Consider the following 22,519-nt stretch of genomic DNA (forward strand, 5'->3'; position numbering starts at 1 on the left):
TAAAAGAAAGATATAAACTGGATAGTTTATCTGCAACAAAATACTGCAGAATGAAAACCTAACCAGACAGCAGCCTTAGTGTCATGGAGTCATCAGAGAAAATTAGACTTGTCAATTATCAAATCTTCTCAATTATCCTGACAATGCTACAAAGTTTGTATCTGGAAAGAACATTAATGCAATAGTCCCTCCTTTAGTCAGACTTAAAGCCCAGCTGGGTCTAAGAGTACTCAAGAAAAACCGAGGCAACAAGTTACTGGCCATCCAAAAATAAATGTCACATGGCAGTCTGCTTGGGAGTTACTGTGCCCAATTTGAATTTAAGTCAAGAGTACAGTAAAGGTACTTCAGTAACTTCAGGTTAAGTAAAGGTTCCTTCAGTAACTGCTGTGCAATTTGGATGACATTTAGCATTGTGTCAGCTTAGGGTTTTGTTTTGTTCATTTTTTTTTAATACAGTTTGCTACATTCTGGATTTTGTTTTAAAATGCACAGCCAGAGAACACAATAGAAACCTATACAACATTAAAAGTCAATGCCTGAATACAAATCACAAGAAAAATGTGAATCACCATCAACTCTTGCCAGTAGAAATTCTGTTTACAGATCTTAGCAACTATTTTCCAATATTCAAAACAACAACCAATGCTCTAGGAAAATCTAATTTCAATGACCAGCTTATTCATTATAAATCTGTCATAACCTGTAAATACATTCAGTCATTAATTATAAATCTCTGTATGGCTGCTGCTGCTGAAAGAGTGGAGAAGGTATTTATTCCATGATCCTAAAAAATGAAAAGTTTATCTGCAGTCAGATATGTCAGATACTGTCCAATCTTCCCTATTCAGTATTTCATTTCAAATAAGTTAAAAACCTGGAATTTAAAGACAAGTTTCTGAGTGTTGACTTTCACCACCCCTCTGGGGATCCAGCTGCACACGTTAAGCAGAAGCACCACGTTGGTTCTGAGGCTGCAGAGGGTGCTCACAGGTTTCAGCTCTGAAACTGCTGCACAACAGATCTGGAGATTAAACCTGCCAGGAAATGTGCCTTCCATTAAACTCGTCTCTGGTCTCTATTAAAATCCAGAAGAATCCTGACTTCTTTCCCAGTCCCACCCCTATTTTCTTTCATTCTCTCAGTCACATTCAGTACAATATTTTTTCACTTTGCACATTAATTGTTCTAATATTCTTATCTTCAAACCCTAAATTTCCACTTGTTACATAATCTCTTCTTGTCCTCTTTTGTATTTTCCCTCTTTTATCCAGCTTCTTTTTCCTCTCTCATTATTCTGAGCTTTTTTCCTTCTCCATATAGTATTGTACTCCCCTCCCTATTTCTTGCTGGCTGAAAAGAGATGCCTTTTTTAATCATCCTTTTTTCTGGTTTTTTTTGTTGCTTTCATAAATTAAAAAAGCAACATGGTTAGAGCTCAAAGGTATCTGAGAACCAAATCCAAACACCAATATATTTTATATGTGGATTCACTTAACTTTTAGGAGATGCAAAAATATCTCAGAAATAATAAAAAAAATATTAAACAGGAATAGCAGATCATATAAACCTGCAAATAGCTTAGCAAAAATGCTGAAGGCCATATGCTCTCCCTATTGACACATTATACCTCTTTCCTGCTGCAGAAAGCATTTCTAACACAATGTGGAAAGATAATGGCAAATTACAAAATTAGCACCACATCAAACTTACTGTTTCAACTGTAAAGCAAAATATTTTGTCTGGCTTTCAAGTCCACTGAAAGTACTGTGAGAGTAAGAATAATCAAGATGATACAGCTGTCTCTTCAATCTTATCTCAGATTTATAGTCTTGAGGGCACAGGCAGTCTTTGGGAACAGACAACAAAGCTCTCAAAGAGCAGCAGAATCTCCAGCACAGGTCACAGCACCTGTGAGCAATTCTGACAAGCCAATACTGAACTCCCTCCAATTATGGCTAAATTACTGACTAGTATTCGAGATAACTTGGGATTTCTTCCAAAATCTTTCTTCCCCATGCTTCAGAGTTTTTTTTATTGCCACAAGGCTGCACCTTACCAGAAACATTTTCCAAAGTCCTAGTTCTGCAGGAGCATGAGCACAGAGATAAAACATCCATTGATGGTTTTTACTACACAATGTGAAACAGTTCAAATCCTTCAAGTCTCTGCTTCCTCCCACCCCCCAAAAATGGAACTTCTTCCTTTTTTTAACTTTTTTTTTTTTTTTTTTTAATAAGAAACTGATAGGAAAAATGAATTTCAAGTTTTACCTCAAAGTGGTCCTCTTCTCCCAAGTTTCAGCTATGGGCAACTTTGGGCTTGAAAATATCTTAATATCACTGATTTAACCCAATTGTGGGATATATTACTATTTAAAAGCTAATTTATAGTAGCTACTACCCTGAAATATAACTTCCTTCACAAGGCCTTTCTCAGTCTCCTGCCAACCAGATTTGGGCTCCAGGCTTGAAACAATGAGCTTCTGTTTTCGAGATGAGAAAACACTAAAATGATCAGGAACTGAGAAGTTAAACCATCTTAGGCCTGCTCATACCTGTGTGAGAGATGCTTGTCTAAAATTGTATGACTTTAACGGGTCAGTTAAGCTGGCAAAAGCCAGGACAAAAAGGAAACATTTGTTCTGCGTCAGGCACTCCATTAGATAGCAGTGATATCCTTGTTCTTAAGGGGAAAAGAAGGAATCAAAGCAGTAGGTCACTGAGCTTTATTCTTTTCCTGACTAAATTTATCATGCTAGAATTTGTTCCTGTGACAGTCACAATCTCCTTAGCCTATTTTTACATTTTGCTCCTCTTTTAGATCCACCTCCTCAATGCAGAGGTTGCTCCACATACTGTTCTCATCAATTCAGTAACATCCTGTTCGTGATGAGTTTCTGGTTCCTCATGGCTGGATGTTATACACATACATGTGTATAACAAATGTGATTCAAATATGATATGAAACTATTTCTGTGCAAAAACCAGATCAGTTTATTGTACAATGAAAAGGACTGAGCACAGTCTTCAACAATTCTTAGAGCAATTTCCTCTCCCCATCCTCAAGAGAACTCCAACTACACATGGACCTCATTGCTCTCACTGGCTTCACTACTGATATCTAGTTTTTAACCAGAAAATTTAAACCGGATTGCTGAATTATTAAGCATGGAAGCTCTAAAATTTTATTGTTATCTCCATATGTTTCTTGTAGGTAATTTTTGCTTTTTAGCATCTCTTCTTCTATTGGGTACACTCAGTGACTATTTATAGACCTCTGCAAAATTCCTCTAACACCCATAATTCAAGCTTTTCTTTTCTAAAATTGATGAGTTACTCAGTAAAGCATATATAAATTGGGCAAGTATTAAATAATTCTACAATTGTGGGGGTTTTTTTATATTTTCATGTCTGTTTGTGATTTGATTATGGGGGTTTAAATGAGCTTTTCAGACACACACAAATTCACTCTGATAGCCTCACTTTTCTTACAACAAAATACAAGATTAAACTAATTATTTCATAGCAGAAAGAGCAGAAAATCTCAAGCCAGAAGATTAGAACAAGTCGGGCCCATCATGGATGCTGCCACGTTAACTGGTCAGAGGGCAACCAGAGGCTAAATTCTCTCTGCCACAGAAAGCCAGGCAACTGCAAGTTGGGATCAGCCTCTTCTTCTGTGGCCTAAAAAGGGCCAATAAACAAGGATTTACAGTAGCACCAAAGGTACAGTAAACATCCACTGTCAAAATACTTTTCATGGCTGTTTTTGAGAAACCACTGGAGCAAAGTCCACACAAAACCAGACCCACGAAATGTACCCAAGGCCTGCTTTCATGCTGCAACAGAACAGCAATCCCAGAATGACATAACTAAACATTATGAAGAGAAAACTAGTGCTCAGAGAGTTAATACAATTTGACAGTTCCTTAAGGTACCATCTAATTACAGCATTAGAAGGCAATCACCAATTTCTATGTAAGCAAACCATCAACAGACAGCTGCTTACTTGTATTTGAAAAATGTCCTTTCACATGAGAATGTTTGCACACCTAATAACTAAAAATTTACTTATACTGGAATATTAAAAGAGACTGGATATTGCAAATGGTTGACAAACCAGCCCTTTAACAATAGGGCCTTCATGTGTTTATTACAGGCATTTTATTATTTTAAAGCTAAGATTCAACCACATTTTATTGTAGTATGTTGTATAGTTGTACTTCTCTCCTACACATCCACAAGCAAATTAGGTCAATTCCAAACTATTTGTAAAACCTCCTACATAGAAAGGAGTTTGAGATTTTAAAACAGAGTAAGTTTAAAATAAACAAAGTCAACCTACCAGTGTCATTAGCTTTGTGAACTGTCAATTTTTTGTACCAGTCTAATAAGGCATCCCAAAGTAGTAAGAATCAAATTGTGAGAATGACTGTCCTTGGCCAGAGATTGCAGGCACATCACATTTCATAACATTTTAATAATGTTTATTATGTAAGTTTCCCTAATTAACTTCTAAACTTATTTCTACATTTGGCATCTGTAACATCCTGTGGCAATGAGTTCCAATGTGTAATTATGTGTTGCATGAAAAATTGCTTATTTTAAACCTACTGCTGGGTAAGAGCTAGGAGTCATCAAAAACGTGTTAGAAGAAATGATGAATAATCATGCTCTCCCCATCCTCTCCATAACATTTGTAGCTTTATATACCTCTTGTATTTCTTCTGACCTCATTTCTTTTCCAAGCTGCAGAGTTCTGATCATCCTGTTCAAACACAGGTATCTCTTTCCCCACATATAACCTGGTTTGTTCTTATTAAAAGAAAGGACATCTGCAACTGTTTGTACTGTTCCAGATTGGCCATGGATGTCGTCATGATGTTTGTATAGAATGATAATGCAATTGCAAGCCCTCTTTTTTGAGTAGTAACAATTTAGACTGCCGTGCATGTCAGTTACCCAGTTCCCTCCTGCAGGCATCACTGAACATTGTATAGTTAATGCACCTGCCATTCTACTAATTTGTTATCTTGCATTATCTTCCCACAACTGTTCATGTTCACAGATTTGGGGGACCTTTATACTGTGAATGCTGCATGAATACAAGCTGTTAGTTTGTTGTTTAGCCCCTTTCACAGATTTATTAAAGCAGCAAAGATCTTCATATAGATCACTGTAGGAGTCTATTATTGATTTGTGATAACTAATCTTCTATTCTCATCCCTTTTTTTTCTCATCTTACATAGTTATTTACCTGACAAGACTTCTCACTTACTTTTGTGACTATAGGATTTCTTTAAGAAACTTTGCCTGCAGCTGTCATGGCTACTTAGGATGGTTAATTCACGTGGGATTCACAGTTCTAATACAACCATGGACTCACATCCATGCAAACTATAATCTGTCTACAACAATTATGTTTGCTCTTCTTTGTTCTTTTATATTGTACATGTTCTTTTTTCATATTTATAAGCACACATCTCATTTGATTCTATGAAGTTTTAATTAATTTTTATAAAGATAGAAATAAAACTTGCTGGGCTGTAGCTTCATGTAAATTATGCCACATTTCCAAATTCAGTGATTATTGATGCAAATTACTCCAGACCTGTTGAGCGCACCCTGATTAATTTGTTATTTTTTAATCAGCTTGCTCTAGAAGTTTTCCCCTAATACTTGACTGTCAAGCAGAACACCTGAGATATCTTAAATAGGCTCTAGTGCAAAAAGCTTCATATACCCTCTATAATTAACACAAATGCAAAAAGTGTCTTTGTGAGATTTAGTGCTAAACACTTATCTTCTGCTAGTGTACTCCCAATGTCTCGATCCTTATTGGGCCTGGAGACTGTTATGTTTCTTGTTTCTGATGTGTCTGAAAAATTTATCAAAGCTCTTTCTGTGCCTGTCTTCTGGCTTTCACACATAACTTACCAGTTTTATGTCCAAGTGTTTCCCACATTGGCTTACAATTCCTACTTTATGAAGTCTTTGTTTACCTGTTACAGATTTCCCTCCTTTGCAGTTTAATAATACTGAGTCTGGGGCATTTTTTCTTCCAGTGTGACAGATGGCAGTGTTTACTATAACATTTAATATGGTAGCTCTTGATACCACTAAAAGTCCTATCCTTTTAGCTGTTCCTTTTAACAATTTCCTAAGATGCATGCTCCCTTAGGCATAGTTTACTCTATAAAATGTTATGGTAACATATTTTATACTTGCTCTTAAAACAATATGGCAACCATATTCATTATGATTAGTCCTGTAGGGCAGCCCAACAATAATTTCACCTTAAATAAGTTCTTGCACATTTGTCAAGAGCTACTCTCGTTATGAGCTGACAGCTTGTCAGAAAACCCAATACATCATTCTTCACTTCCATATTTAGAGTCTTCATAAACAAAGCAAAACCATGTAAAAACAGGAAATGTTTCTTCCCTCAGCATTCCTTAGCACTTTTCCACCTCATTAACATGATTAGTCTAACCCTTACCTTAATGTGATCTAATTGCACACAAATTCAAACTATAAATGTGCTTTCTTGTTCAGACATACACAGCCTTGACCATAAACCCTAATACAATAATGCATCTTTCAGAATACAGTTTGTATTCTCATATCTATAAAAATGTTTACCCCTACACTAATATCCTCTTGTATCAATTTACTGTGATGCCAAATATGTCAACATCTGGATTTCAAACCAGCATTCCAGCTCTCACACTCAACTTTTCACCTTTCAGACTTTGTCCAGACAACCATCTACAACTTCTAATGGTCTACTTGATTTTTTTCTAATACTTTATAAAAAGAAGCAATTGGGAAATACATACATGACGGTGTTAATCCCTGACAGTTGTTGAAACATCTGCAGACCACAACCCACAATTAAGGCTCTTCGAGTTGGAGGGTATGTTAGCATTCTGCAGATCACAGGTCCAGCTTAAAAAAAAAACAAGACAACAACAAAAGAATACATAATAGTTCTTAAGTGATCTCTATCAAGACAATGTTGCCAGGCATAGCAGACTTTGCACCTTAGTTTCAAGCAAACTTCTATAATTTCAGTTATTTTTGAACAATTTGGTCATTTCAGTTCTGCTTTTCTGCACTGTACTACAAAGAGGATTATCAGGAAGCCCAAGCAGAAAAATGAAACCCTTTTGTACAGTGTCTATTACTGGTGTGAAATGTACAGCTTTCCTTGTATCCCATTAACAGATTACACATCAGCTGCACTTGAATATACTCAAAAGTTATCACAAAATATCACTGTTGTTTCCTTTCTAAAAGCTTCCATTGTTATTGAGAGGTTATTTCAGGAATGCAATTAGTCATTGCTCGGGTCTGGATATTGGAGACAAAGTGTTCTCCTTAGTCCCCAAAAGACCCCATTTCCACACATCAGCTGCAGGTGTGGCTACTTAAAAGGTACTGGATAGATCTATTCTGCACAGCTCCAAGGCCAGCACAGAGAGCAGAAATTAATTACAATTATGCCATACCTTTGGTAGCAATGGCATGAGGCTGAATTTAAGATTCTGTCAATGAAGAAAAAAAAAACACAAAAAATTCTAGCTGACAGAGAAAGCTCTAAGATTTTAAAAGTATTCTATTTAAAAAAACTACAGAAAGCTATGGGGTAATAGGCAAAAAATTTAAATTGCCTGACTACAGTATTTAATTGAACTTCTCTCTGCCCAGACTAGTCCTTTTAGTTCTTTTTCACAGTCTGGTGAAAAATTCTGTGTTTTATAATCTTGTCACATCACTCAGAACATCTAATCACCATAAGTCAAAATAGTTGCCATCAAAGAAAAATAAAAAAGAAAGAGGTGAGGAGGATATACATTTTTATATTTTCAGTGTTTTGTGAACATACAGAAAATATTAAAAGTATTGATTCAGTAAAAAACCCTATACGAGTTCATTAGTGAAGAGCAATTTACATGCAGAATTTCAGCTTCAGAAAGCTTATGAAGAGTTTCAAGAGTTGGACTCAAGAAGAGGGTTTAGGTAACATTTTCTTCATTGAAAGATAATTGAAAGACCTACCTAATAAAAACTTATTTTCATTTAAAATTATGGTATTTCTAATTCATATCTCAATTGTATCATAATTTAACTTTGCTTCTTTAATAGCAGAATATAGCCTGAAAAAATTTCTAGCTGGTTTCCAAGTAACACTGACATTCAGACAGTACACAGTCCCACATGTCCTGCCGTTTAGCCACATCATTACCTCAAAAATTCTCCAAGTAAAATCAAGTGACAGATGTAGTCAATCCATAGATCTCGTAAGATAGTCTCAGGCAAGACACATGACATCACTGGGCTGACAAGGGTCCCATACTCCAAGTGGCACTTCCTCAGTGGAAAAGCAACAAAGCCAGCACTTGCTAACTAGGAGTAGTCCAGAGCTCAAATTTCACAAAGAAAAAATATTTACTAGTATATGTACCCACGAAGTTTAACCCAAACAACAGCCCTAAGGTTCTTATACCTGGATCACATCTGAGCATGGGGTCTTTGGACTTAAAAATCTCAGCTGGCAACTGATTCTGCAGCATCTGCTGTAAATTGAGGCTGCTGTGAGAGATCTTTCATTCTTCATAAACTTTGCATAAGGTCCTTAACTGAGTTCAAAATCTGTCTTTATTTTCAAGGGACATTTTAGACAACGTGCATCTCCAAGTCCACCATCAGTGATCCAGCTCATTGAATAAGCTGGAACTCTACAGCAGGGACTGTTAGGAAAGCAGGCAGAAATATTCTAAGGAACTGACGCAAGACTTTTAATAATTCCTGAACCACTCAGCTATTTGATATAAGTTTATAAAACTTTATTCACAATACAGCATTGTACAAAACAATTGGGAAGAAGGCACTAAAATGAATAGTGAGAAATTAAAGCAGCTGTTCTCAGACAATGGTTTGCAACTCAGAGGAAGTCATGAACTCTCAACAAAGCTCCATCACACAAATCAGTCTGTGCATCTGAAGTGCAGCCCTGCAGAAATGTTAAGACAATGTAGTGAAGTTCAGACCTTTATGTCAGAATGTAACACTTTAGACCTTTAGAACATCCAGCCAAGCTAAATTCAGTAAGTACTTGGAAATTTTCAGACTTCTGATTAATTGTATCAGAAAGATGCTAAAAATTACTATACTCAACTCAGTGTTTAAAAAGTTTCGCTCCAAATATGTACCATGGCAACCACCACATATCAATAGGCATACACAAAATTAAAGGATTTTCTTTCATAAAATTCACAGCCTTCAGGTTTACAAACCAATAAATGGAATTACAGAAATAAAGAAACTGCTAATCTCTGTATTAAAGGAGCTTTACAAACTCAACTAAAAAGCCCAAAGGATGTTCACTGTGAGGTAACTGGTTTTAAAACAGCAAATGAGTGTGAAACTTTTTATTAAACATATCTAGCTCTGAAACTACCTATACTATATTAGCATTTTCTTATCAGCAATCCTTCCAACCATATTGTTGAGTTCATATATTACTGTGTTCTTAAAATTAAACAACTCTAGGCATAATATTTTAAGAACAGAAAATGAGTTTAAACTAGAAAATAAAAACTAAAACAAGTTTTCAGAATTAATTACATTTTTCTTCTGAAAATAAGTCTCCTGAAAACTTAAATGGTACTTCAGTAGTTTCTGATAACCCTTAAATATGCTGTTACATAATTAAAATAGCAATAAACAATAAAACCATTACACCAACTAAAAATTGTTCAATCAAAAAAATTGAACAACTTTACTGGCCATAGAACTAGAGGCAAACAGATGATTAAAACATGTGCCCAAAAAAAAAAATCGGCAAGTTTTACAAAGGACAAAATAGGTATTTGTCGCCAAAAAGTCAATTTTTTTGTTAGTGATACTTCTGCCTTAATTGTCGTAGATATTTTTTTCATCTAAGAGATTTAGACATATTCCTGCATCAGAATCACTTCATTTGAACTTGAGAAAATACCAAGATGCTTGTTCTCCTTCTTCTAATCTATGAATAAAAATGAAGTCAGAACAATGAGACCTCCTAATGCCGTGATGAATTTAATGAGAAGAGATTTGGTTGGACTTTTCATGCTGTTGGTTCTGATAATTACTTTAATCAAAGTTAACTTCCTTAACACATAATATTTACAAGGGTTTAAAACGTTACAGCAAAGGGCAGCTAGAGCTTCCTCTATGCAAAACAACAACACGAGATACAGAGCAATGGAAAAACAAGGATACTGCTGAAGGTGACATTACTTGAAGTGGTGATACATGAAGTGGATTGCTGAAGTGATCCAAGTACATATTTCATAGCATAATCTAAACTGTCTACCAAAATAGACATTCATTCTTATAAGCTAAAAGCAAAAAATAGAATTTGGAAGTTCAGCTTCACATTAAAAAAAAAAAACCTTATTTGCTTACACTGAGCTAAAAAGAGAAGAAGAAACTGTTCTTGTCAAAATATTACTTCTGAAAGTGAGTGATGCTCTCCAAACATTATATTTTATGACTGATTATCTGAAACTTTTAATGGCAGCTTCCAATAACTTAGCAGTTAACCTTGTTACTGGGCATAATCCATAAGTTAGGTTTGGAAATTACGAATTACCTGGTAAGGCATTTTGAATTTCATCTGTATGAGCAAAATGGATTGTAGGGCAATCATAGGAGCTTGGGTATGATCCACAGCCAACTGAAAGATGAGATGATTTTCAAAGGCAACACAACAAAAATCCTAATTCTAAAAGGAGCTTAAATAATGAAAGTTAAATAGTAGCAAAATGAGTATTAATGAAGTCTTAATATCTCCTTCTGAAAATGAACTGAATTCACTTCCAGGAAAAAAGAAATTATAGTATAGACATAAAGCCAACCTAAAAATCCCACAGCAAAGGCAGGCAGACATCTGGTGCCTGGAAACCTTGTGATTCCCCATCCCTCAAATTATTAGTAGAATAACTGGACAGATTTCACAGCCACGAATCCATGGTTAGAGACTGGGCCCTGCCAAAGTCATTTGCAGGTTCAAACATTCTTCTGCCAGCTCATCTAGGTAACAGCTTGTAGCAACAGCTTAAAACTTTACAGGGCTCCTGCCAGCATTTTGTACTCTGCATTTCCAAAAAGGCAGGTTTAGCCAAGCAACAACAGTCACTCATCAGTTTCGCATCAATTAAGTTAAAGAGTCAGATTAGTTTTTCTGGATCTTTCTTGTTCAAATGTCTTCTCTTCCACTCAGATAAATCTTCAAGGTACTGGTTTACAGCAGGGACCAAAAAAAGAAAATTTGGGCTGGTGATGTCAATAACAGAGGACAAAAATGGGAATCATTTCTGGTTTTCCCTTCTTTACAAAATGGCAGCTTCCAGTCCAGCCTGCTCTGCATCATCTGCAGAATCTTCCTGCAGAATCTCCCTTCACCTATGACTCCTGCTCTAAAGCACTTACAGCTAATTATTATTTCCTGTGTATGAATAATATACTAAAACAAACACCCTTTTCCTCCTGTTGCCTATTACATTATTGTTTCCTAAAACTACCAAGTTCATTAATTTTTTCCTTTCTGTAAAATTTAACAAATCAAAAGAAAATAGAATTAGCTTTAAGATCAATACTGCATTACTTATCCTGTGAAGATACAAAACAATTTTGTTTAAGTACCATGCTCTTCCTCACTATCTTATAATATTGGAACAGTAACGTTGGTAAAACCACTCCCAGCACTAGAAGAAACTTCCTACCTCATATAATTTGTTAACCCTTTAAGAAAGCTTGAGACTTTTTCCCTTTTTTTCCTTTCAGCACAGATCCCCATCAGCCAAGAAGGAAGAAGACTGTCAGCTTGCCTAACAGCTGAGTCTCAGCATTTTCCAGCTTTCCACAGCAAAACCATCCAATGGTAGACATGCAGAATGGAGGAAGTACTCATTGGGAACAGCCTTGCCAAGAAGGACTTTGGGATCCTCCTGGATGAAAAGCTGGACGTGACGTGGCAATATGTGCACACAGCCCAGAAAGCCAAAGGTGTCCTGGGCTGCATCCCAGCACGGGCAGCAGGGTGAAGGGTGAAGAGCTGTCTCTTCTCAGGCTGAACAACTCCACCTCTCTCAGCCTTTGTAGGAGAGGTGCTCCAGCTCTCTGGTCATCTCTGTGCCCTCCTCTTCTCACTCCTTTAGACCTGCTGTGTTTCAGTGTTTGTCTTGTGCTGGGGACCCCAGAGCTGAACACAGCACTTCAGGTGGGGTCTGCTGAGGGTAGAGTAGAAGGGCAGGGAAGATTCCCTGCCCATGCCAGAGGGGCTGGGATTAAATGATCTTTGAAGTCCCTTCCAACTCAAACCATTCTGTGATTCTATTCTAATAGACAGCCTGGTCAAAAAGCAAATAAAGGCTAATTACACATAACCACCTAGATTCTAGAGAATTAAGTTGTGCAAGGAGGTTTTCTATGCCTAGATGAACTGGAAGGGGTTTTTTTGTTTGCTCAGGAAACCTGGATTTCAAATAAATGTCACTCCAAATGATCTTTTTAATCCACACATTGTGAAAAGAAACCCTAATATAGATTTTTTTTGTTTTGACAGCAAGTTGAGTTGGTCTTTGGGAGTTCTGAAAATAAAGACATTTTCTTTTATCTCTAAAAGGAAAAAATCTTTTCTTTGATACCACATTCTTTGATATAAAGCTTTGGTGATGGAAAATCTATATGAGTACTTGCACAAAGGCAGCAGCAATTAATAAAACCTCTGAATAGAACAAGAAGCTGTGGGAAGAAGGGAAGCAACAAAAAAAAAAATAAAAAGGACTGCATTTTGGCTCTGTATGACTTGTCCTCTATAGAAAACAGAATCTGCTGTAATGAAGTCCTTTAAAACTAGAGAAACCACCACAAAATAGACAATAAAGATTAGCCATTTTTATGATGACAGAGAGAGAGCTGAGAGAAATGGCCACAATGACCAACAAGAATCTGCACTGGGGAAAATGGACCCCACTGTGATCCTGTCAGACCTGTGGAGTGGGGAATGAGCAAGGGGGAGGTTTTCCTGTTTCACTGATATGAAAACTGGGCTGGGAATAGAGAAAAGCAAGGATCACTCTGTGATTTCTTTCTAGCTGTAGAAAGTACTTTAGAAATAAGGCAACAGATACTAAGGCAGACTTGTGCATACCTGCAGCCTGCAAATCAGCATTCCTTTCCAGGGTCTGCTCCAGAACACCTGCCTTGCATAGGAAACAGTTGTGTGACCCTCACTTAAAGCTGGAGGAAGCAGAGGAGGAAAGATAAGATGACGTAGGAGCATGACGCAGGCACCAACCAAAATAAGCCAAGTGTTGTAACAGCCTGAAGAGCTTCCACCCCACTCTCTCATCAAGTAGTGAAGTGCAGGGCAGAGCATTTAGCAATCTGGAATTAGAAGGGTTTTTTTCTTTCATTTTAAGTTGAGGTAAGAGACTTAACAGAAAACTGCAGTAAGGCAGTTTCAGGAGTGCTATTTTTAGGGGTGTGTGTTGCTGTTGCTGTTCTTTTTCAATTAAAAGAGCACTAAAAAAGCTGATGACTCAAGAGTTCCTTCCTAGTCAGTAATCTACTCTCAAGCTGATCTTCCCAGCTGTTACTATATTAACACCTATATAGATATTTTATTTTCTGGACAACACACTTCAGGCCTTACATTTTTGCAATTTGTTTCTGCCAAAAATCTAGGTTTAGTGATATTATTTTGCCCCCTCTATCTCTTGTTTCTAAATGAAATATCTTTATTTCTGCCTGAAGCCAGTAGTTTAACAGTAAAAACATATTTCTACTTCTTGCCCTTCAAAAGAATGAGACACCTGAACCCATTCCCAGGAGGGAACTGGGAAAAAGGAAAGTTTAATTGAACTGAAAAAGGAGCCTGGAGGTCAATGAAAGTCTCCATGGCAATTTATTAATATAATCAGTTGTCCACTCTTATTTTTTGCTTTATTAATAGCATATTTAGCTTAGACCATCTCCGTAAAAATGTTTAAAAACCCGATTTATCTAGGGACCTAAAAAATTCCTCTCACTTTTTAAAAATCAGATGCTGTTAGCATAAGGGCTTCATTAAAAATAAAAGGGAAAACGTTAAAATAGTGATGAGATCCACATTTAAACAGATTATAAAAAACTGCTTTGAGATCAATATAAATCTAGCACAGCTCAGCTAAATTCCAAAAGCTAGAGAGAAGGAAAAACCAAAAAGTTAATGCAGGTTAAAGTTGAAGTGCTTTAAATTTGGCTTCCTAAGAACAGGACAGCACCATCAATAGATATATAGTTGGTAGACTGCACAGCAAAACTGTGTAGCTAAAAATAATGTTTTAAGAAACTGCTTCAACTTTTTTATTTTAAGGAAAGCATTCGGACTTGAGCACGACGTTAAGTTTCACTGAAGACAGAATGACAGATACACACCCAAATATTTCACCAAACTGCAGCCTAAGATCATACCTTATAATCTCAAGATACTAGCCAATTTATTACATTTTAGTATGAACCACCTTCTATCAGAAACACCAAGAGCTCCAAGGCAATCATTACCACTCAACAACACTGCGTTTTTCATCACAGAGGGCACATCACATCCTGGGAAGAGGAGCAGGAGCACTGTCTGCAGGTCAAGGAAACATTTCTTCCTCCCTACCCTGCAGCTGCAAGCCCAACAGCAGGAGCAGCACATCACAGTGCTGCCTGAGCCTGGAGCAGAACCACTGAGGTGGATGGGCTGGAGCACATGACATACAAGCAGATGCTGAATCAGTTGGGATTGTTCCACTTTGAAAGAGAAGATAAAGGGAAAATGTTCGGCTGTCTACAGATACCTAGCAGAGGGGCAAGAAGAAAACAGACCCAGGCTCCTCAGAGGTGTGCAAGGGCAAGACAAAAGGCAACAAGTAAGTTGAGATTTGGCCCAGATGTGAAGTCTGTTTATTTTGTAATATGGAAATGAAAAAACACAGAGAGAGAAATGCAGACAGGTCATGGTCAAAAACTTCACTGATAAAGTTCCTGCACATCCTGCTCTAATTTATTCTGTTTTGATTAGGGATTGGATTAGAGAACCTTCAGAGGCCAGCCACGAGATTCTTACATGAAACGTACAGCATTCCTAAGATCTGTGATGGTACTAGTTATTACAATCAGTACTAAAGAAAAAGTAAGTTTGGCACTTTCCATGGTTATCTTAAACAACAGTGACTGAAAAGCATCCTTACATACAAATCCTGTAAAACTCAAGTCATCTCCATACTGCCAACAGCTGATGTTTTGCACTCCATACTGCCAACAGCTGATGTTTTGCAATTTCAGTACAAGGCCTCATTAATCAAGAGCCTGTCAGTCACACTTGACTGGCAGCTTTTACCCTGAATTTATAACCTCTGCAGAAGATACAGATCAATATTGAAAACAGCAAGTGAAGAATACTAAACTGAAGACTTCCATAACTGGTATGAAATATGACAAAGAAATAAAGGAGAGCTTATTTCATCTTTTCAATATATAAAAGGAGCTTATGAGATAATGGGGAGAGACACTGTACCAGGATCTGCAGTAAAAGAACAAGAGGTGATGGTTTTAAACTAAAAGTGAGTAAATGGATATAAGAAAGAAATTTGTTACCACTAGAGTGGTGAGGCAGCAGAACAGGTTGTCCAGAAAAGCTGAGGATAACCCATTCCTGGAAGTGTTCAAGGACAGGTTGGGATGTGGGGAACAACCTGGTGTCCTTGCCTATGGCAGGGGTTTGGAACTCACCCATCTTTAAAGGTCACTTCCAACCCAAACCATTCTATGATTGCTAAGTGCTGTACCAAGAGTTCTGGTCCCCTTTGCTTTCTCACCCTCATCTCAAAATGAGGAATATGGTAGAAATACAGAAAGAGCATTAATAAGTACTCACAATGGACAGTTCAAGGTCTCTCACATACTATGGAATAAATCTGAAAGCCATCTTCATATAAGGCAAATATTCTTACATGAAGCAGAAAGCTTTTTTACCATTTTCAGCATAATGAAGACAGAATGGCATTGCATAAATGCCATCTTTATTAGCAGTTTCCTTACAAGTTTAAAATATTTTAAAAGGCAATTCTTTTAAAACCTGCTGGAAGTCCAGCAGAGTGTAAGATAATAATCTATTTCCCCAGTTCAGTAAGCACTACAAGGTAGACACATGCAGGGCAAAGGCCTTTTCATGGCTTCTCTGCAGCCTCACTGATCTAGCAGATAGAAAGGAAGATCAGAAAGGTTGTATGAAATTATTTAGAGACCTGAAACCCATTTTTCAAGAAGATACAAGAATTCTGAGCTATTTCCTTGTAGTTTCAGTGAAGCAGATTATTATGCTGCTTTAATACCCTTTCCACGTTAACCATTATCTCAAAGAAATGACACTACCTGAAGTCAAACATGGTGCAGACAAATTTCAAACAACACTCTTCAACATCCAAGTGAAAGTATGTGGTTACCAAACAGCATTTCAGTGTCCCAAGAAGCACGTGGTTTTTCTAAATTCGAAGGAAAGAATACCACTAGCATAGCTGAAATTTAATATAACCTTTTTGATTTCAGGGCAAATTGTAGATTTCCCACCCATGATCAGCCATAAAGAATACCTGTGGTGCAGAGAAGGGACAGAATTTTACCCAGATATGCACAGGAGCTACTTTTCCAGGATGTTTAACTACTTTCCAGAGGCAAGACAACTTGTTATGAAAAACAGATATTTGAAGGATAAGCACCAAAATAAACAAGAAAAAAAAATCAAGTCCTAGGTCCCATTTAACCAAAAAAAAGGGAGGGGACAATTACAGACTGGTGATCATAAAGGCAAAACTGCTTCATATTACCAGTGAGTTACAACAGTCTGGTTGGCATTGGATTGGGTCAGGAAACAATGGAAGTTAATTTTCAGTTTCAAATAGAGGAAGCACCTACATCTTTCTATGGATATGGAAAATATTTTCATGTTTCTCAGCAAAGGCATCATTGATTAATGGTGCCTTCTGCCAGCTGCCACCAACTTTTTGAGCAGGCTGAAAGGAAAAATTCTTGTAACTTTTAAACAAAAACACAGGGAGAACAAAGCTGGAAAAAAGCTGCAGAATTCAGGCCACCTATGTTTTAGAGTGGATTTCCAAATACCTCCAATCACTGACCGTGTATTTGCTGGCTTTCTTTGAGCTGTCACTTAGTCACTGAGAGAAATCACCACTGCTTATCATGCAGATTCTGCTGCTAATCTGAGAAGCTCATTCACTTCCATTCTCCACCTATATAGACCTTTAAGAATTTTGCACCTACACAGCCACATTGAAGACACCAGCAGACAAGCACTGAAGAAGGAAAAAGCAAAATATGTCTGCAATCATAAATTGATTTCTGCAAGTGTTTTGCCAGAGATAACTACCAGCCAACCAATACATGCAGTAATGACTGATCAAGTACCTTAACAGTCATCTAAAGGGAACGGTGGATATTTAAAATCAAATATAGTAAAACTTGCAGAGTAATACTAAGACACAATTTGATCTCTGCATCTGACACAATAAACTACAAGCAAGCTACAGGAAAATGTATGGTAACTTGGAGATGAATTCCACCACAAAGGAAAGTAAATCCTTTAGAGACAGGAAATACTATTAAATCCTCCCATCCTTGGAGAAGTGCTAAATTGGACTGGGGTAAGAGGAGGATACACATAACCCCTGCACTCAATTATCTTTCAGGTAACAACGTGCCTGTACACTAAACAACACAATGAATTTTAACACAAAAGATCACTCATTTGTAAAGAGAATTAATTTCTCTGGGCATTACCCAGTTTAGGAAGCAGTATGACCGTGTGCATGTCAGCAAGTAAAGCAATGCAGCAGCAGGGATCAAAGTTCTTTGAAGCTGAGGTCCAGAGACATCTATGACATGTAATTTTTAGGTTTTATGTCTAACTAGATTTAGCCCAGTCCCCTAAATAGAACATTGCCACTCACGGACTGTTAGAAGCTGCCCTGAGACTCTATCATTGATTTAAACCTTCACATCTCCAACCACATTGAATGAATCTTTGGAGCAGACCTGTGGTTTAACGTCCCCTGGAGGAAATTACTCCATGGGAACTGACACCAATTTTTGATCTGATCAAAAAGTATGTGGGGATGACAATGGGAGAGGTGAAGAGACTCACTGCAGAGCTACACTGCTGCTCAGAGCCAAAATGCTAATGCAGATGCAGTCAATGCATCTTCTACTGATAGCAGCTGGAATTATTCTGTACAAACCACACTAGGAAAAAAGCAATTATAAACTGCTCATAGGAATTATTACATTTTAATTAAAATTAATTTAGAAGAAATATAGAACGAAATTAATTCAGTATTTTGTAACATTAGCACAATGTATTCAATCGTGCAGCAGCTCCCTGGAGGTCTGAGTTTTGGGGTTTATTTCCTGTATTTTTTTAGTTGCCTCCTCATTACTAATTTTGCATGTTCAGGGTAAAATCTGAGAGCAACATCATGTCCTTTATCGTTACTGTTGACAGCTTTTGACAAGAAACAGAAGAATGCATTTTTCTACAGAACAGTTTTGGTTTTTTTTGCAAAAGAATTGTAAGGTCCTATTCCCCTTACTAGGGCCGTACATATTTTTTAACCAAGCCTAGTAAATAGTGATAGAAAACACAGGGGTTGGGGGAGCAACAGCAGCAAAATAAAGGCAAGTTCTGAGAGCTGGTTATGTTCTATTCCTTCTTCTTTCATCCTTGATTTTCAGGGACAATCAATATCCAACTAGGAAAAAAAGTTATAATTTTAGTATTAGTAGATAGTAGAATAGGAATATAATAGGACAGTAGAATAGAATAGTAGATTCCTCAGAAGAGATCTGGCAAGATTGAATAAATTGGCTTTTACTTTTTAAAATTGGTTTAAAGAAGTGTTTACCATGTTGCTACTGAAAGTTTTTGGAAACCAAAAGTATGCTTTCAATTGAAATAAAAAATCTTTTCCAAAGGAAACACATCGAGGTACACATTATTGTTACAAAGCCAACAGCAATGTGAACACTGAAGAGATCAGAATATCAATGTGTCTTGACAGTCCCAGCTCCAGGAAAGACCACTATTTTAGTACATTTTAAAGGTAATCATTTCAGATATCAGCCTTCACACCAAAAACAAATTATTCTTTCTCCTTCTCAGTGACAACAACAGATTTTCTTCTGCCAGACCTGCATACACCTTCTGACTATTTAAATGCAAGTCTCAAGGCAGGCATCCCACCCTCGCTGTCCCCTGCAGCATCCCAGCTTCACTTCAGCTCACCTCCACCTTCCCAGCTGCACCCTGCAGACCCCTGGCCATTCCACAGCAGGTCATGAGGCCTCAGTTCCTCTGTGACTCATAGCTCCCTCACCATTCAGTGCTTAAAAATACCACAGGAAAGGGGACTCTCTATTGGCTTTAGATAATGATGACTTCAATTAACAACTGACTGAAGATTACACTCTTAAATTTTTCCATATTGCAAACCATCCTTTGCAGTATTAAGAAAATCCCAAAAAACTTCTAAAGAAGCTGAACAAGAGCCAGCACTGAACTGGGACAAAACAAAGCAGGAACTTGTGCTTTCAAGCAGCAACTCTGAGGAAAAATATTTGCTGCTACCACACGAGAGGGATTATGAGAAAGTGTTTACTTGTGCCATAAAAATACAACTGATTCTCTCACATTGACTCGAAGTGTATCAGGGCATTTACAGCTGCTGCTTCCAGGTGCATTGCAGACCTTTGAGGATGACATGCTGGCTCTTTCACTGACAGACCAGATGTGGCAGCATCCAGCTGCAGCTTGGGTCACTCTGTGTATTGGGGCAGCAGCTGGCAGATGAGGTGACATGACAGTGAAACCTGTGTGATTAAATGGAGCATTTTGCAGAAACACAACACACTACATTTTACATGTTTCAAATAACATGTGAAAATGGAACTGGTCCAATATCACTTATGATTTTTCAAAAGCACACAAGTTTCCTGTGAAGAGTACTGAGGCTAGGCTATAAGTCACCACCCACAATAGACACTGGAAAGATGTGGGATCCAGCAACATTCCTACTGGCAAAAAACACCTAAAATGCATAGAAACAAAAAAATCCTCTTAAAAAAACCCCAGATCCTCTACAAAAGGATCTGGGGAGGCAGCAGCTTGTGGGAGAGGAATGATCCAGAGGCATAATCCCACACACATACCAACAAAGGCTATCAACACATGTTGCCCTTACTGGAAAAGGACATAGAAGGGTAGATCTGGCTCAGAAGCTTTGCAGCTGACTCAGGCTACTGCTCTTTACACTGTGCTTTGTACAGATGGCCTGCAGTGACAGTGCCATCCTATGCCACTGCCAAGCCAAGTGTTTACCTCAAAACCACCCAACAACCCTCTGCCACATGCCTCACTCATGTGTGCTCCAATCTTCCACCAGTATCCACCACATATAACACAATATTTTATAGATGAAGTGCAAGTCTCCAAAGATGTGATACATGATGCTATTCAGGTATAAGAAGAGAGTCTGAGTATTTTTTTACACTGATAATCCACTCTGTAAACTAACCTGTGAGCACAGCTAGAAGAAATTGAAGTAATGTCATCCCCTTGTGCTACAGTAAAAGAATTCGGATTTTAAACATGTGACCTTTGTCAGTGAAGGACAGCAACTCGATTCTGTGATTGAAAGAGTAGTATTTCACTTCACCATTCACCTCTGATAGATGGTATTGCAATGACATTGATTTAAAATGGGAGGCTTTTCTATTCTCAGTGGACAATCATCACAAATGTCACCTACGTGACACGCTTCTTCCCAGGCCTCAGGTACAGAGAAGCTCTCAAAAGCAGCTGATATGACACAACAATAGCAAAAACATGTAGTTCTGTCCAGAAAAGAGACATCAACACTTGAGTAACCATTTCAGCCTGCCAGTGAGCCCTTGCATTTGTACAAGATAACACTGAACCATCCTGACTCTTCAGCCAAGGAAACTCTCCCATCACATACTGTTGTATGAGAACAATCCTGACTCAGCATGTGTTACCCAATTTCAACTTGTAAACCAGGTCTCTTAAGACCCTTCCTAACACTACAACTCTACTTATACTCAACTCCTCCAAAAGTCCAGGTATTTCCCTTATAATCTCAAAGTTCATCCATGACACGAACTCCCTGTAATATGAACCTACAAGGACCAACTGCAAAGATTGTATAGATTACAAATTTTCTACAAATGCACTGTACAACTTTAAACAAGAAAAGTCTTTACACTAAAAACAAAATAAGTTATTCCAGTCTCAAGCACTGTGATACAGATCTAACACCTGCATCTCCAATATCTTCTCTTATACAAGGATGGAAAGATATATTTAAGAAGGTAATAAACACATTAATCTGTCACTGAAACAGTGAATTTTGATCGTTCACATTTGGTATATGCTGAAAGGCAAGTCTCAAAGACATGCAGATACTAAAGAGCTGAAAACCAAAACAAATTACATCATGATAATAACTTTTCAGTTAACAAGAGGAACACAAATGTTTTGGGTTTTTTTGCTTGCTCTTGCTTTCTCAAAGAGCACCACTGTAATACCAGTGGTTTGGCATCAAAGAAAAAAGTAAACTGAATAAATACAAGACATTTCAGAATTAACTACACAAATAATTCAGTTACTTCTTGAAGTGCACTTTGTATTTTATATATAAAAGAAGAAAAAAATCCATATACTGTATTTTAAAAGCATTTTGCTTGCATTCAGTGCACATATTAAATTTCAAGAATTGAAGAAAAGTAAATTTTACCCGTAAATGTATACAAATATACTCAGAATGAACATTTCAGCCATCCCTCCTAGGTATATCTCCTAGGTATGTGATGGTCTTGCTTGCCCCAGAAGTAATAAATCTTTGTGGGCATGGATAGCCCAAAAAAGGTTTGAACAGAAAGATTCATTAAATAACCTAACCTTGTGAGGGGAAAAGAAGAACAGTGCCATTAAAACTACACTTTCAACATGTGAGAAAGCACTTCCCTTCTCCCTGCTCGTTTTCAGATTCTGGTTGCTTGTACTTAGTGACTACTGAGACTTTCAGAGTTATTGGGGAAACTTCAGCTGTGGCTTCTACGAGCCCAAGTCTTTTCTTCCATTATGGCAACACTGTCACAGCATGTGCAAAGTACCCAGACTGATCTTTTGGGAAGGATGTTAACTCAAGGTATGGTTGAGATGCACCACCACATTACTCATACACAAATGGTGTGCTCCACTAAATGAAAACTGTTTCACCAAAAATGTTACCTGATGGTAAAATGCTATCACAAAAAGCATCAACCAACCAGCCTAAATGTAGAGGTGATCACTGCCTCCTGCTAACATGGGGGGAAAGTTTAGGACATTGTTCTCAAAAGCTAATGCA

The 22,519-nt window shown here is 37.5% G+C and overlaps 1 protein-coding gene across 1 annotated transcript in view; it reads right to left on the reverse strand.

Annotated features, from left to right (window-relative positions):
* Positions 1 to 22,519, reverse strand: part of SLC2A13 (solute carrier family 2 member 13) — a 141,097-nt gene that overhangs the window by 68,950 nt on the left and 49,628 nt on the right. Inside the window, exon 4 of the mRNA XM_014868975.2 lies at positions 6,842 to 6,950. Within this exon, the coding sequence (XP_014724461.1) occupies positions 6,842 to 6,950 (109 nt within the window). The remainder of the gene's footprint in view (positions 1 to 6,841; positions 6,951 to 22,519) is intronic.

The sequence above is a fragment of the Sturnus vulgaris genome, chromosome 5 (genome assembly GCF_052056855.1).
Source record: "Sturnus vulgaris isolate bStuVul1 chromosome 5, bStuVul1.hap1, whole genome shotgun sequence".
NCBI lineage: Eukaryota > Metazoa > Chordata > Aves > Passeriformes > Sturnidae > Sturnus > Sturnus vulgaris.